The 17,142-nt window shown below is 40.3% G+C and overlaps 3 protein-coding genes across 4 annotated transcripts; 2 read left to right on the top strand and 1 right to left on the bottom strand.

The window, feature by feature from the left end:
* Positions 1 to 195: 195 nt before the first annotated feature.
* bcl10 (BCL10 immune signaling adaptor) lies at positions 196 to 3,789 on the bottom strand. Its single transcript, XM_058630353.1, has 3 exons — positions 3,314 to 3,789; positions 2,180 to 2,468; positions 196 to 2,057 (listed from the first exon to the last, which is right to left on the bottom strand). The coding sequence occupies exons 1-3, from the start codon at positions 3,362 to 3,364 to the stop codon at positions 1,648 to 1,650; spliced, it is 750 nt and encodes a 249-aa protein (XP_058486336.1). The 5' UTR covers positions 3,365 to 3,789; the 3' UTR covers positions 196 to 1,647.
* Positions 3,790 to 4,823: 1,034 nt separating this feature from the next.
* Positions 4,824 to 12,847, top strand: ssx2ipa (synovial sarcoma, X breakpoint 2 interacting protein a). 2 transcript variants are annotated; one of them, XM_058630302.1, is made up of 14 exons: positions 4,824 to 4,975; positions 6,287 to 6,433; positions 6,639 to 6,805; positions 6,901 to 7,110; positions 7,656 to 7,766; positions 7,962 to 8,097; positions 8,229 to 8,304; positions 8,390 to 8,570; positions 8,755 to 8,902; positions 8,983 to 9,119; positions 10,414 to 10,587; positions 10,695 to 10,812; positions 11,527 to 11,680; positions 11,960 to 12,847. In XM_058630302.1, the coding sequence occupies exons 2-14, from the start codon at positions 6,391 to 6,393 to the stop codon at positions 12,102 to 12,104; spliced, it is 1,800 nt and encodes a 599-aa protein (XP_058486285.1). In that variant the 5' UTR covers positions 4,824 to 4,975; positions 6,287 to 6,390; the 3' UTR covers positions 12,105 to 12,847. The 2 variants fall into 2 exon arrangements, with proteins under 2 accessions (XP_058486285.1, XP_058486295.1); XM_058630312.1 differs by lacking the exons at positions 4,824 to 4,975; positions 6,287 to 6,433 and having other exon boundaries at positions 6,665 to 6,805; positions 6,877 to 7,110.
* Positions 12,848 to 13,200: 353 nt separating this feature from the next.
* On the top strand, positions 13,201 to 16,043 carry gng5 (guanine nucleotide binding protein (G protein), gamma 5). Its single transcript, XM_058625058.1, has 3 exons — positions 13,201 to 13,374; positions 14,677 to 14,819; positions 15,771 to 16,043. The coding sequence occupies exons 1-2, from the start codon at positions 13,294 to 13,296 to the stop codon at positions 14,800 to 14,802; spliced, it is 207 nt and encodes a 68-aa protein (XP_058481041.1). The 5' UTR covers positions 13,201 to 13,293; the 3' UTR covers positions 14,803 to 14,819; positions 15,771 to 16,043.
* The last annotated feature ends 1,099 nt before the right edge of the window (positions 16,044 to 17,142 follow it).

The following is a 17,142-nucleotide window of genomic DNA, read 5'->3' as shown; positions in this document are numbered from 1 at the left end:
CTCAAATATCCACTTAATACGAACTCTCTGAATGCAGAACACGTCAAACCTGGAAGCAGACGAGCTGCAAATCCTGCCACTTGTTCTCACGTGTACCTAATAAAATGAACAGTGACAGTGCATGCACAAGTCGTCAACCCAGAGATGGGCGTGAGACTTCCTTTACTCATAATACATGGGAAGTGAAACTCGATGTATTTTGAGAACCCACTTTAATGTTGATTATAGAAAATGCACAGGCAGCAGCTCATTATAAACATATTGACATTCAATATTTGATATACATAACTATAAGAACATATATATAAGAACTAAAGTATTATTATTTTGGCCTCATACTAAAACTAAGCACAAAGTTCTCTCCACAGAGCTGATTGTTATAGTGATAATCTGTATCATCAATATCTCACAAACTGCCTAATCACAGGCAGAAGCAACACTAAAAACACAAAAATGAGAGTTTGTGTAGAGTTAAGTGGTTTATGACAATGAGCGTGTCCCCTTTAATAAGAGAAAACTGTCTTGTTGGCCATTTTTTTTAGACCTGGTATTAACAGTCATCCTCAGTGATCCAATCACACGTGGAAAGCGACAGGTACTGTACCTCTGTTCACACTTTGCCTTAAAACACAGTCTGGATGTGTCCTCTGTGCCTGCAGACGCTCACATCTGGGCTCCCTCACCGCTCATTCAGTGACACCTCGGCCTTATGACTGTTTGCGAGAACAAAATAATGCTATCAGCATGTTTCTCAGAGTAGCTGTGTCCCAGTTAGGGGGCCGGAGCCTCCCCAGTGCGGCTTCGTCGACCGGGTGTCACAGCGCAGCTGTGTAGGCTGTCCCATTTCAAATGGACCTCCTCAACTCCTGCGAATGCACACACATGGCACACATGGCTGACGTTAGCTTGGCTGCAAAGGATACGCCTGATGGATCCTTCACAGACAACCATATCTCAGAATTCTTTGTGCACCAGTGGCAGACCATTCCAACACAAGCAAGGTGGCAGATGGTCGTTGTGCGGCAGGGAACGAGTTCTACAACTATGGCTACAAAAATGAATATTTCAAATGTTTTTGTCGCTCTTTTGGCTAAGTATGAGTTAATGAGAAGCCTATCAAAGCTTTGAGAGGGAAAAATTGGTGACATAACTGGTAAGTGTAGTGTACCACCAATTTATTAGAAGAAGAAGGATTGGTGGCGTAACCAGTGGGGTGGGTAGACTGGACCATTCCATTTCACATTGCCTGACTTCCGGGTCCTCTGGAGTGTGAGGTCGACTCCGTATCTAGCCCCTTAAATGGGACACAGCATATGTGTGTGTGTGTGTGTGTGTCCCTGTTGTGAGTATACTTGCTTCTGCTTAAGTTCACCTTGGTTCTGTGACGCATTAGTGTGCAGGGCTAGTGAAGCGCTGTGTGGGGAGTATTTTCACTACAGTAGACCACGCTACACCACCAGCAGCTGTAAATAAATTGTTTGGACGCTGACGAGTGTAAAATACTGTGAAACTATCACGGGTCAAACAAATGTGAGCACCATGTGATTTTTATCGTGGGATTTGAGGACACATTCAGGTGCACTCATGATCAGATCACCTACGGCAGCTGTTATTACCAGGTCTAAACCGGGTCCTTCAGATGCGAAGTTAAAAGATGTTCTTTTGTGACGTCGGAGTGAGCGAGCGCGACCGCAGGGGCTGGAAGTTTGGGTCACCTCCACTGCTGGTGCAACCCGGTGATGCCACATCTATGCTGGAGGGGGATTCTACCACCACTTCATCCGGCAGCGGGGGAGCTCCAGGGTCCCCAGGCCTTGGGAGGCTGGAAGAGGTTGAGGAGGAAACTACAGGGATGCTAGCACTTGCCACAGAGGATAGGTCTCCCCCTTTCTGTAATGACGGCAGATTAAGTGAGCGTGCAACGTCTGAGCAGGTGGCGGAGCTCTGTTCTCCCTCTGGGTGGAAAAGCATAGTGGAGTTATTTGAAAACGATGTTGGGAGGTCGCTGGTTGTGCTTAGAGAGCTTAGGTTACTATCAGATGAGGAACTGCAAGCATCTGTTGTGGAGTGATAGAGAGGGAGAGGAAAAGTGGGAAAAAAAATCAGAATTAATGCATCAAGAACATGGATTTGATTTTAAAATGACACAACAGGCTTTATGATGATTTGGCCTATTAACCTCTGAGAGACTCCATCTTCTCATTTTTGGCCTTTTGAACCTCATCTGTGATCTTGGTGACGATGAAGTTTTGTGTGCGCATCTCCCTGATGGAGTCAATCAAGGCATCCAGGCCCCGGGGGTTTTCAGCAAGGATGTCGAGCATTGTGGCCGTCCTCTTGGTCTGCGTGGTCCTGCAGCTAATGTCCTCTGCATCGTCCCGCGTCAGGATCCTGCGAGAGCGCAGGTAGTCGAGGTGACGCTCAGCCCTGATCTTGTCACAGAGGTAGTGTCGCAGTCTGGTCAGCACCTGGAAATACACAGTAGTCATGTTCAAGAGGCACAGGGAGATGAAAGTGAGCTGCCAAGGTCTTTAAAGGTCCACTCAACACTCCCTTTTCCAAGCATGTCAGGAAACTACAGTGGCCCTTGAATACCAGAAAGAATCAAGCTGATTATGTTTGCATAATTGTGTTAATGTTATGTTGGTAAACTGAATTAATGTCTTAGTCTGACTAAAATCAGACTTTTAACATGCATGTAAACGCAGTGATCGTTCTACCCTTCAACAGTCCCACTCTCTCTCTGTCATTACCCCCTCGGTCTTTGTTGGTTGGTTTATGTAAGCTGGCTGGTTTGTCCATCTGGGCTGCTGTAGAAACATAATGTGCAAGGTGGCAGCCTCTGTAAAGCAAAGCCCTTGCCTTATGCATATACAAAAAGCTTCCTCTAAGACTAGTTTAAAGTTACTTTACATTTATACAAACACTTGTATGGGTACTTTCATTCAATTTCTCCTAACAAACGCTCCTAAATGTTACACGCTGGCCCTTTAAGTAATATTCTTAGAGCCTCATCACAATCATTAGATGCCACCTGTTGTCTCTGTAAATCAAGTAGTCTCTGGTTAAATGAATTAATCTTATTTTACTAGAAAAGATGACCCCTTACAATTAAAAAAAATAAAGTCGTGTAAGGGGTGTTACAGACTGGTTTCTCTGCGGGAGTGGTGGTTTATTTCCTCCTTATACAGGCCAAAGTATACAATTTACAAATATTATCTTAATTTTCCACATTCATGAATTTACTTCAAGGCTATTTTTAATCATAATTATACATCGGCGGGGTGTTGTGGGTTTTTTAAACCATACTCACGTCCTTTTTAATGTCTGCCATTTCATCTTCAGTGAGATGAGGAACATCCATCCCTCTCACCTCGCAAAGTGCAAATTCAGGTGTTCCGGGTGACGAATGACGGCCAAAAATAAGTCAACGCGTAAGTAACAATGACGTAAACTACATCAGTCAACTAAAATGTGTCATTTCACCAATCTGGCTATTCATTACATCAATATAAATGCGACGTGTCCACCGGTATCATTCAAGTTTACGTTTTCAAGAACCGACTTAAAAAAAAAAAATCACAAACCCGGACTTCCTGATTCATTCGAGGGTTTACGTCAACGCGAGAGGAAAGCCACAGTGTGTCGCCAGTTTCTCACTCATAGATAATTTATCCAAATAATTGTAAGTAAAAAAAGTCAACGTCCCTGTCGCATTGACCGCGTTTGATCGACTTAATCGCTCAAACACGCGGCGTTAAACAAAAGTTTTCTCATACATGAGAAGAGCTATACTGGGGGTGTCCACCGAGTGGCGCTGCTACGACGACACTACACCTATAACAGACTGTATTCTTTTCTTTTTTTTCAAACTTTATTGATAACAAGCAGACATGACAACATGTACTGTACTACTTGGATGTGAATATGACTAGAGCATATTGCAAAGACCAAATACAACATTAAGACTAATTAAAATGACAGAAGAAAACAGAAACCATATATATATATATATATTTATTTATTTTTAATATACGTCTACGTTGGTCAAATATATAGACATAGATATATACAGTACTGTGTCATAAGGGTCATACTGTTGGGGGTTTACTGGCTCATCTTTTTTGGTTCTGCCCTAAATTGCAGTTTTTGGTCAGCTATATTTGAGCAGCTGTCAAAAGCCTATTCCAGAGACGTTCAGCCAAACCATGACCTGGCCATCCATGGATGCTTGGGAGGGAATTCTGATCTACCACATTGTCTGTTATTCAAATGGAGTGTGGTAAAGTACTGAAGACTCATTACTGCAACCACCTTTTTCTGTAAGTTTATTTATTATTTATGTAAACTTATAACTGTGTAGCAGCTGTTTTCTATCTTCCTCTAGGTTTGTTTGTTTTCAACTAATTCACATCATAAATCATGGCCAGAACAATTTTTCATAATGCATCAGTCTGTATGTGTTGTTTAATAATTCCTAAGAAATGGAATTTATTTGGAAACATTCAGTGAGGGCTTTATCTATCTCTTTCTAAAATGATCAAATGTGGGAGGGCCCTCTAGCGGCCATTTTGAGCATTTCATGTGCAAAATTTTGCAGACTTTACCCAGGTGTAAAATGTCTAATTTCAAATTATAGTTATTCGGTATCTGAAAGTTAGATGTGCTTTCAAACGTGCACTCCGGCAGACATACAGTCTCGGTGTTTTATTTTGAAAACCACAGGATTTATTTTGTTTTTACCATAAAAGCTGTAAAAGGGCGTTGAAATTCTGCGTCACCTTTTTACAGTAATCATTCGCCGTATCATTTGCAGCAGGGCGGCGCACAAATCCAATGCACGGCTCACGTGCTGGTTGCCCAGCAACTCCGCCTCCAATAACGTTAGCGTTTGGTGAGCACAGAGTCTGGGACGGGACTTGAGAAACAACACAAGCAGCTGCAGCTGGATCCTGAGCTCACCTCTGCGAGACAGGTGAGGCTTCTCTTTTGTCGGTGTCGACATGTAAATGATGACAACTGAGCTGCACGCGGGCTTTAGCCTACTATTGTTTTTTGGGGGGAAGGATGTGTGATTTGTTAGGTTATGGCTACGTGTTTATTCAACTTGTCTGTCTGATTGAGTTTGACCCACTTCTCGCGTCAGCCGGGAGTGTTATCCAGGTTAGCAATAACGACGACGCTACAGCAGCAAACGGAGAAATGTGCTCCGTGGGTATGTTCGAATGAAACAAACTGAGACAGAGTCACATTCAGGTCACAGACCAGACCAGCAACGTTTGGCTGAGTCACTCAACTCACGTCTATCGAGTAGTTAACGACTCATTTTGTTCATTATTTCTGCGCAATCTTACAATTTAGCAAACAAGCTAACATTAGCGAATCGTGCTTGAAATCAATGAAGCCCTTGAAGTGTCAATGAGCAGCGTGATGTTCAAATTAGCCGTAGCACGCTTCACTTAATTGCTAGTATATCTTTCTTACTTCCATTCTCATTTTATCTGTGCTCATTTATCGTTAAAAATGTATTGGCTCATCATTTAATATGCTTATATATTACAGTTTCAGCTCTACTTATTTAGCACTTTTCAGCATATTTCAAGTTGTATTCTCCTCTGCCCTGGTTGTTGTTGTTTTCTTATGTGTAATTTCTCATAGTTAATTTTGTTTGAGAAACACTTTGGGTTGCATTTCATTTGTATGACAAGTGATTGACATGTGGGTGTATGAGGCTGATATAACAGTTGTGTGTTTTCTGGTTCGCTAGATAACAGCAGTGGAGAGTTTGCTGTGACATATCAGCAGGAAAGCAGGCGTTGTCCAGTGTTGACTGGTTGCTTTGGCCTCACCAACATGGCACACACCATTGACTGTAATGGCTGTATTACTGAATAAGACACATAAGTGTTCCTCTTTTGTTCTACACAATGTGCTTGAGAGTCTGAACACGTGGGTACATGATACAGTAGTGGGAGGGGCAGGTATATAGATATCTGGTTCAGCTCGTTTCCCCACAGCTTTTTCAGATAATAATACCCCGAGGTCACCAAAGTCTAAACCGTACATGCACACTCTCAAATGTAGGTCCTTATAATTGTTTCTCAAACTCTAGCTGAGGTTATCTTACTACCTGGTTATTTAGATGTAAGCAGCCAATAGGAGGTCCATCTTGAATTAGAATACAACCCTCACCAGCGCACAACTGTCCAGTAATCCTGTGTGGGCAAAGCTGTGGCCCAGATTATCTCTCGCTGATTTGAATTTATGGTTTGATGCTTCACTGCAGGGCTTTGTTCCAGTGTGAGCCCCTGATCCACTGCCCGGCTGACGATCCACATCCTCATTACTAACTCATGAATTCACATCCTTGTGTCTTCATGTGTCGATGATATGGGAGAGTCGTGGACAAGTGTGCCAAGAGAGATGTCTATAGGTAAATTTGTCTTTTCTTTATCTGGCAGAGTACTGGGAATATTGAAAGACCTGTCAGCTGTGCTTTTTTTGGGATCTGCTAGAGGTGGCCCAGTTTATGTCCTCATTTTGGAACAGTAACCTAATTCAAGACTCCCAATAGTAAACCTCAGTGTAGTACATGTATTCTTGCCATAATCTCCTTTTTTCTTTCTTTCTTTTTTTAGGAAATTATGACATCTCAAGCATATCACATGTGACAATGTCTCCCTTTAGACCGAACAATCTTGTGTCAATGTACTCCTCCATGCCACTGTCCAAAAGCTCCTACAATGTGATAAGTGCCTTTTGCACTGAGGATAATATTCCTCAGTGCATTTTATACATCAATCAGGTATGTAAAAATGCCCACTGCTATTTACATGATTCACATTTGGTTTGTGGTTCACTACACAACCAGGACAGTGACCGTTGTCCTTTCTCTGACAGGAGCTTGCCTCACTGGGCCTCTCTTCCACATATATTGAGGCCAGCTCACCGGGGGGAGCCGTCCTGAACACAGTGCCAGCTCTGAATGCCATGTACGAGCTGCTGCAGATTCGCAGGCGAAATATGTGCAATTTAGAGGAGCTGGAGAACGAACAGCTAAAAAGATCCAGCACCTTGGAGCACATGCAGATGAACAATTCCAGACTGAAGGCATGTAAGATGAGTGGTGTCTCTGAGTTAGTTCTCTCTAATATAGAAAGGGCATTTTTCACATCTGACTGTACGCAACTGAGTTTACCTTCAGACTATGATCTGTATGTTGTCTTGGCAGCAATACATGTACCCAACAACATCAGTACAGTTGCGAGAGAGCTGGAAAAGTTTAACGTATTCCTAATAGTTTGAATAGCAATGAAAGACATTTTCCTTATCTCTAGGAGACGCAAACTACTTCTCAGTAATCCACCAAAGAATGAGTCAAGGATATGATTCCTACAGTGAAATGGAGTTGGGAATGATACAGTGGGCACATTAGTTTTACACGTTAAGAGCACACATTTTCTTTTTATTAACATCTTGAATGTGTTGTTATATGTACAGTCCATAGTTAATTAGTCCTTGGATTGTATATCATCCTCTTAATGATGTAGTTTTGCTCAGCATTCTATTATAATAATTGATAGCTTGAATTGATTGCTTGTACATAATATCCCCATTCCAGTGTGCTCATAATAGTTGTGCATATTTTCTTTCAGGATCAGTTGGAACTGTCAATAAGGGAGAAGTCTGGTCTCCATGAGACCGAGAGGCAGCTACAACTCAAAATCAAGACTTTGCAGAGCTGCTTGAAAACTGAAAAAGATGAGGTACATGTCCTTTTGTGAAACAAAGTGTGGTAGTGTCTCAATTTAAATTCAAACATCTTCATTTGTGCCGAGGGGGCAATTCAAAGGCACATATATCAGTTGTCACAAGACTAAACAAGTCAGCTAGGAGCTAGGAGGAGCTACGTGTCTATGCAGAAGCCTGAGAAACTCACACGATTCTGTTTTACACTGCAGGTTCAGAAGCTCCAAAGTATCATTGCCAGTCGTGCTTGTCAATACAATCATGATGCCAAGAGAAAAGAGCGAGAAGCTGCAAAGCTCAAGGAACGCCTCAGTCAACTAATGGTGGACAGAAGGGACAAAAAATTAGGCAAGCATGTATATTAATTTCTATATACATTGGTGCAAGATGTTAAGGATGAACAAATGCAATTCATTTCCTACATCACATCTTTTATTCTGGAAATAGCAGAACAACTTATTGTTGTCCGCTTTTTTTAGCTCTTGATTTACTGAATTGCTTGGGACGGTCTGATGGAAAAAGGAGCCACTGGAAGACGGTGAAAGCGACAGCTAGGTATAAAAGAAGTTCTCCCCGTTTAGAAACCGGGTTTGTAGAATGTGTGACGTCAATTGCATTATCTGTAAATTGCACCTTGCAGCCACGAGGGTGAGATGTACAAGTCCTTGCTCAGTGACTACGAGGCAAGTCAGAGGTCCTTGATGGTAGAGAATGCTGAGCTTAAGAAAGTGCTCCAGCAGATGAAGAAGGAGATGATGCATATTCTAAGTCCACGTCAGCCTTCTGCCAGAGGAGCCACTGCCGATGAAAGCCACGAACAGGTGTTCTGATCACGTTATTTCTCACATTACGAACCGACAATAAGAGTTCAACCATGTTGGTTTCAGAAGTTGATGTCTGAAGTGATGGGACGACTGTGGAATGTAAAAAAAAAAAAAAATGAATTGAATGAGACAGGATGGTTGCATGTGGAAAATTTAGACCTTTTTGTGTTGTTTTTCTCAGGCAGATTCGGATGGGGAGGAGAAAACGGGAGACTCTAGTAGAGAGACACTGGACCAGTCATGTGAGCACGCCAAGGAGCAACTCACCAACAGCATCCGCCAGCAGTGGCGGAAACTGAGAAACCACATGGAGAAGTTAGACAGTCAAGGTACATCTGTAAAAACATATAACTGTTGGTGTAGTTTTATATACATGCTCTAAACCAGGATGGGTTTTTTTTCTGCCAAGCTTCTCAAGCACAGAATCAACTGGAGTCCAATAAAGAGGTGATACCAGTGGAGACCCATGAGTCTGAAATGGAGAGGATGAGGTGTGAAGTCCAGCAGTGCAAAGAGTTCATTCATGCACAACAGCAACTCCTCCAGGTCAGTGTCGGTTCATTCAAGATTAAACTCCTTGGCAGAGTAACCAGAGAGTTAAAATACAGGAGAAACTTCTCATTAGGACTAAATCATCAGCAAAAGAACATCAGCAATTCTGTCATTTATTGAATGTTATCAAATTTGGATTTGGGGTATAGCTTATATTATACATTTTTAATATTTTTGGTCTGGTTTTCATGTCTGGGTCAATGTTGGGCTGCACAGTTAATTGCAATATAATCAAAATCACAAAATGGTCATGTGCAAACTCTAAATCAAAAGAAACTGCAACCATTTGATTAACAAGACGGCATTGTAGTGAAATTGTGCAGTGCTGCAGGAATTCACTGATCCCATGATCAGCAACGGCTCCAGTTCTTGAGGAAAATGTCATCTTTTAATGTTTGCTCAGAGATGATGACACTCTTTTATAGAAGTTTATTGAATCTGTTTTTATGTTCTGTATTGTTGCTTGGTATGGAAACCTGACCTTGGCCAATAGAAACAGGCTTGGTAACCTTGTTAAAGTGGCCGGTAAGGTTACAGGGAGGAGTCAGGTCCAGCTTACTGACCTGTATAGTAGACAAGTGTTCAGAAAGGCTTCTTTGATTTTGGAATGTGCAGATCACCCTCTTCAGTCTGAATTTGTACTGTTGCCGTCAGGCCGTTGGTAGAAGGTGCCTACTCTTCGGACTAAGAGATTTAAGGTTTCCTTTGTCCCCACTGCCATTCAGGTGCTGAATAGCAGATCATTTATCAATGATTTGTAATTGCCTGGTGCTCACGTTTATTGGTTACAGATTGTTCAGGCTGCTTGGGCACCTTGCACCTGCACTTTTTGCACTTTATGCGTCCATGCTGCTTATGCTCCATGCTCTAAACTGTCCCTGAAGGAAATAGAATCCCCTACAGATTGTGCTCGATCAAGCTGTTCTAGCTGCTAAATGTATCTGCCTGTCACAACAGGAGGGACTTTCAATCACTGATAGGAAATTGTAAGAGGATCTGTAGGTTGTACAGGTTTACATGCAAAATGAATGCATACTGATGTGCAAAGAAATGCTTTGGCAACCACATATTTTTGGTTTAATGCCAATAAATCTACTGCACGCCACTATTTACTGGAGATGCTTCACTTCACTGTGTCACTGTGATGAGCTGTGCCTTCATGAGAGAGTAATGAATGAAAGAGGGAGGAGAAAATGCTCTGGAAAAATAAAGGAGAGCAGTGGTGTATGAAATACGTATGTATATGCAACTCCGCACTCAGCCGTGTATCTCACTCTCTCCTTTGCAGCAACAACTGAACACGTCATTCGATGACGAGACTGCCGCTCTTCTGAATGACTGCTACACCCTGGAGGAGAAGGAGCGCCTCAAAGAGGAATGGAGGCTCTTTGAGGAACAGAAGAGAAACTTTGAGAGGGAGAGAAAGACCTTCACGGAGGCTGCTATTCGCCTGGGGCGAGAGGTACCGGAGTCTTTTCTTCTGCCACCCCGAACGTCATATTATTCAGCATAAACAGTGGCTGGTGTGATTGTGTTACATTTGTCTTTCGATCTTTTCCTGTTTTACAGAAAAAGGCCTTTGAGGAGGACCGGGCTTCTTGGCTCAAGAATCAGTTTTTTAACATGACTCCATTTCTAGAACGCCGGAGATGTTCCTCATCCGATGGTCAAAGTGCCATATCAATCAGTGAGTTTGAAAAATATCATGTATCTAAGCCATCAGTATCAGGACTGCAACAATTTATCATGTACTAAGTTAATCATCAATTATTTAGTGTTCTCTGTGGGTATTTTCAGGTTTCTTTGCTCCATATAACAAAGAAATGATTAAAACTGAATAATCACAGTTCCTTTACAAAACAAGAAGTTTGAGAACATCATTGTGAGGTTTTTAACATTTTCTGGAATGTTATGGACCAGACAACTAATCGATAATCGTGAATATAATGCTCTGATGACATCACAGTGGAATACATTTAATAAATAATGATTGAATAGATGTTGGATTAGATTATTTTACAGCAGATTAAAACCACAAATCTGTGCTATGGAACAAAAAACAGCGCTTTTTTTTTTTTTAACGTTTTTACCTGGTGGATATTTTTTTATATATTTTACTCTGTAAAAGTGTATAATATTTACACTGAACAGCCACGACAATAAAACAGGTGACTGGTTTTAAAGTGTGCTTTTGACTATCAAACCCTGAAGTCATGGAGAATTATTGACAGTTCATATTATGTCTTGAATGTACTTCTCTGCCATAGCATGTCAACCAGTTAGCTGTTTTTAATGTTGTGACTTAATTATTTGAAGTCGCGTTTCCACTTTCAATCTGTGTAACTTCAACTTGATACTGTGGGTGAGGATCACATCATTTATAATATTGCCTGCATTGCAGGAAGTGAGCCAGAGATGCGGATGTCTTCCACCAAAGCTGAAATGACCAAGTCGTCAACCTACGCGACATTCTCCACTCCCAAACCAACACAAAGAGCTGCCGTGCCATCCACAACAGAACTCTACCGGACACTCCGCCTTTTGCCCGACAGCAGGTATTATTCAGTCATGTGCTGTCTGTCTGTATTTAGCGAAGTTAAGCTTTGTTTCCTTGTAATGTTGGCATAGTTGGACTTTGATGTGTGCAGTGCTGTGTACCCAGAAATGCTTGAATGCCTGGTAGACTTTGTGCCATTTTAGAATGTCTCAGCTGAACATGAAACAGTTATGGCTTTTTCCTGGTTTTGGCTCCTAAACGGTGGTAGTACTGTGTGAATGTCTGGACACTACCTCACATGAATTAATACATTCTAATCTGTATTTTCACGTTGCAGTAGCTCCAGGCGTTCAAATCGAGGACGCTGGCATGAGTCCGGCACCACCGAAGATGAATACACATGTGGAAAGTCAAGAAACGGAGTTCGATGTGGAGACCTGAGTATCTTCTCTCTGGGTGAAGATGAAAACAACCTCATTTGAAGAACACTTTGTGCTTTTTTTTTTTGACAAGAAGAAAATGTGACTGTGGTGGACTTGAGCATTGATCCACTGCTAAATGATCCATCACCTCTGAACACTTGATTTGCAGCATTATCTTTCTATGTTGCTTTGTTGTGGACATGGACAAATAATCAATTCACCAAAGCTGATTGAACAAGGAAGCACTTTACAGCTCAATCGTACTTTGTTGCAAATGGACCAAAAAAAAGTTGCTCACTGCTTTTCTCATGTTCCACAATTTAACCAAGCAGTGTGCTGGCCACCTCATTTGTCTTCTAAAAGTAAATTCAAAATCTTTTCTTCCTCATTTATATCAACAATGTCAACATTTTATAATCAAAAAGTATCTCACACATGGATATGAATAATCAAGCTGATGATACTAATCAGGGTGATAAACTGGAAACCGAAAGAGCCAGCTGGAGGTGACGGAAACCTTTTGTTGGAGCATGAGTTAAAAAAAGTGTCAATTAATCAAAAGTCTTGAGTGAACAAATCAGCACTAGATTTCAGATTTTAAGCTATATTCATGGGGAGAGCCTCGACCAAGTACATGTTTGAATAAGTGGAGTTGATGTGTTTTTTAGTACAGACCGTATGGATTGTTTAAAGTTCATTAAAATGATTGTGTATAATGAGTTTTAATTGAAAGACATGTTTATTTTATAATGACGTTGATGTAACCTGCTGGTCTAACAGAACAATAAAGAGATTTTTATTTACATGTTTGTTGTTTGTATTTGGTGCCCTCTAGTGTACGTCAGTGGGCAGTGCAAACACAAAAGGAAAACCGGTGTTATGCCGAATTCTTCGTGCCTGCCGAGAATTACATGCCTGACGGGAACGCGCACAGCTGAGGCGGTAACCATTGGACTTTAAGAACCTAATGCTTTCTTATGGCAATGAACGGGGGGCGTCCATTTATCAGCACTTACCGAAAGGCGTGTTACACATTTAATTCAAACTGTTGTAACAAAACATTTTTTAGAGTAAAGCTTTAGCTGGGCGCGTTCCCGTCAGAGGCATGTAATTCTCAACAGGCACGAAGAATTCGGCATAACACCGGAATCCGGATGTGATCATGTTGTAGCTTTTGTCTCCGCATCCACTCCACTCCCACCGCCCGCCGTTAGTTTTTCACAACCAAGCAAAAAAAAATACCTCGAAAATGTCGGGTTCCTCAAACCTTGTAGCCATGAAAAAAGTCGTACAGCAGCTGCGCCTGGAGGCGAGCATACATAGAGTGAAGGTAATTTTTGTTTTTCTCTGTCGATTCATGGAGAGAAATGTCGACCGTTAGCACGGCTAACAGCGCTAGCTTGTGTCAGATGCTAGCACTGCAGCAGCAAGATGTAAAGTTAGCCGAGTCAACAGGCGCAGGAAACAGGGCGTTGTTGAGAAAAGTCAATATGTCTCAATGCTGAGGCAGATTTCTACAAAAAAGAAAGAAAATATATGTATTATTAACCATTTTTACAGTCAAAAGTTAGAGGCTCTTGGCCTGGCGATGGAAGCTAGTTAAACGTTGTATATTTTCCTCAACTAATGCAAATAAACTGGGTACACCTCAAAGTCGGAAAACAGCAGAAGGACCAGAACAGATGTAGCATAGCATAATTAAAAAAATAATTCAGCAAAATGTGTAGTATTTTACGTGAAGTCGAAAATAAATCCGGCCTTCAATTTGAGGTTAATGTGTTTGTTTTTTTGTTTGGTTTTATAGGTATAGCGCATTTTTGTTTACATATTCAGAATATTAGTTTTTTTCAGAAATTATAACACACACAATTGAGATAACTCTTGTATGTACAGTAGAAAACTAAACCTCATTGCTCTCTGAAATTACTTGAAATCAATTTCAATAGTTTATCATAACTAAAGGATACAAAACATCTCCTTTGTGAGATTAGTTTATCTTAAAAAATGAAATCCTCAATTCATCCATTATCAGAATAGTTAGCCAATTACAATTACTAAAAACTTTAGTAATTGCACAATTTCCAGCTCTTACAGCACAGGATATTTCACTTTCTCATTGTTTCTGTTCCTTATGCATAAAGATGGGAAATACTGAAATTACTCCAGTGTTCTGAGATTTAAAAGTGCATTTAATTTTTTTTAACTAAATTAGAGATACAGAGGTGATCAGTCAACAAAATACAGTTGAAAATTGAGCAGCAGGGGTTGAAGTTATCCTGAATTAAAATCTCAAATATTAATCAAACTATGATAACTATTTTCTTAAAGTTGAAAAAATATCGCTATTAGTCTACTTTACTACCTTATCTGTAACAACTGTTCTTTTAAATAGATACCAGGTAAGGAACCAGGTGTTTCCAAGAGATATGTTATTCAGAATTACATTTTATAAAAGTAAAAACCATGAATAAATTGTTTGTTATTATGTATTTGGCGACGCAAAATATGTCTACCTCAACCCATTTGTGGGTCCCAAACCAGTTTTTTGGAATGACAGGACTAAATAGTTCCCATGGAGATGAAGTTCACTTCAAGTATTCTTGTTAAACAACCTCTACAATTTTGTCACCAGGTCTCCCAGGCAGCTGCGGACCTTCAGCAGTTTTGCATTCAGAACGCCTTGCAGGACCCTCTGCTCACCGGCGTGTCCTCCAGCACCAACCCCTTCAGGCCGCAGAAGGTCTGCTCCTTCTTGTGAAAACACTGTGTTCATTGGTGAGTTTCTCTTCCCACACCATCTGTGCCTCTCAAAAATAATGGCGTTTTTCCACTATATAGCATTATATAGCAGGGACAGTTTAGAGATATATATATATATTTGTTGGTTTTCCACTACAATATAGTACCTCCTCAACGTGGGCGGTGTCATCACAGCACGGCTGCATAAAACCATACTAGTCAGAATCAGAATAAGAATACTTTATTAGTCCCCGGGGGGGAAATGGTTTAGTAGTGACTTGTAAAGCAGTTGTTTTTCGATGTACCTAATCATTAGAATCAGTTGATTAAAAAGATTTGTTCAGTATTTCCTGCATGACCGGAGAACAGACTCTGTCTGACACAGTCACTGAATACAGCAGCAGGGTTCGTGATGCGGCTCACTACTCGTGATCGCAGACTTTCAGCAGTGCTGTCGCTAAATATAACATTTAACTCTGTTAAATTATGAGATTTTAGACATTTCCTTGCCAAATGTTGGAGATTAACCCACGTTTTCAGGATTGTTAAGTCTTTTTAACTGATAGATAGATACTTTATTCATCTCACAGAGAAATTCACAGATCTTGATCTACAGTTCAGCTTGATTCTTGTGCCTCTTCCTGTGATGGCACTGTGACTAATCAGCTGTCGGCAGTCTGACGACATCACGCATAGTATAGGTTAAGCATGCTTGGAACCTTGCCTGAGCAGGTACTAAAAAAGTACCAGGTAATATCTCTAATGGAAGAGCAAAATAACCGAGGCGCGTTAGTGGAAACACGCCATAAGTATTATCAGTGTTAGGACACTCAGGGGATTTGTTTTCAAAACTCATTAGCCCACACAAGAACACAATGTTGAACATAACATTAAAAAGCTGAAGCCTATTCTTAAATTTTAAAAAAACCCTACTAATGTTAAACTCTACCTTATTTGTAAATTGTTGTCCTATTTTTTTTCTTCTAGGCCTTCATATTGATGCTACAGGGAAAAGTTGACCTCAACACTGCTCCTCATGCCAAGCCATTATACTGCCACGGGATCTCTTTGAGTGTAGAACACCACATCGTCAGGAAGATAACCATCTATTTTCAGCCACAGTAGAAGAAAGACAGTTTTATTTTTCATGGCACAGTGTGATTTTTGAGTAAATTATTGTGCCTTTTCTATTGATCTATTTTACTCATCACTGTTCATGACTTTTTTGTATTTAATGAATAAAAAAAACATTCTTTCCTACTACGGAGTTATACAAGTATGCCACATCTGTTTCTGCTATTCATCTGTTTGTTGTCTTGCATGACACATATCTAATTGTGACATCCAGCTGCCAGAAGCAGTTTTAATGAATTCTAGAACCATGGGACTAATGGGAGACAGCTGAGCGTTTGATTATTTGTTTAAAAAACATTGTGAGGACATATTCACATTTTTGTATATTTGAACAAAATTAAGAGAAAACAAGAGTAAAAAAAAAACCATTTGTGTTCACTTGCCTTATTATTTTGTGATAACATCCTAATGTGTTGTATGGCTGAAGAGGTTTCCTACTCCTCATTTAGGGACCGGTACTAAAATCAGTCAAAACGTGCCTACCGCATTATGTTTTGTAATTTATTTCATGGTAAAATCAAACAGTTGATCATACTCTATATCACAAGGAAATTCATTCAAACGTATTGACCAAATCAGGACTGAAGCAGACTGGATATTAAAAGCCTCATACATTACCACTCAGTGACCACATCATTTCTGGAAAACAGCCCCAAAGCTTTTAATGATGGAGTTTCATGTGTCCTGTGCAGTGATTAAATTATGCTTTTACTGTGCTTATATATTCAAACGTTACAGTTGTAGATCAGTTTCAGGTCTGTAGTGCCCTTGAAGTAGGAATTAATAGAAATTGAACTTTAAAATCCATCTATTACAATTAAAAACTTTTTAGTGAAATTTCACAAAAAAATATTGACAACTTCTAAAAATGTATCAGTTACAAATGAAACTCCTATTATCCGCAAGTTAAAACATAGGATGCATTATTGGAGGATACAAGAGAGGGCTATGAAATGTTTCTATTGGAATACAATGAACTTAAAACCTATGAAAATAAAACATTTTATATTTGAATCTATTTTACTTTTCAAAATGTATTTGCTTGTATATTCATTCCTACTATTTAATATTACAATTTAATTGACATCATAGTTGTACACGTGTTACTTGAGGAAGGCACCAATTTAACAGTATCACTTAACAATATGGCAATTATCAGTAGTATTGCATTAGAATGAGGTTTGGTTCAACTCTCGTGAGAAGTAAAAGCCGGATCCACGTGAAC

The sequence above is a fragment of the Solea solea genome, chromosome 1, assembly GCF_958295425.1.
Source record: "Solea solea chromosome 1, fSolSol10.1, whole genome shotgun sequence".
Taxonomy (NCBI): Eukaryota; Metazoa; Chordata; class Actinopteri; order Pleuronectiformes; family Soleidae; genus Solea; species Solea solea.
Note: the sequence above shows the minus strand (reverse complement) of the source record. Positions and strands in the feature narration are given on the sequence as shown.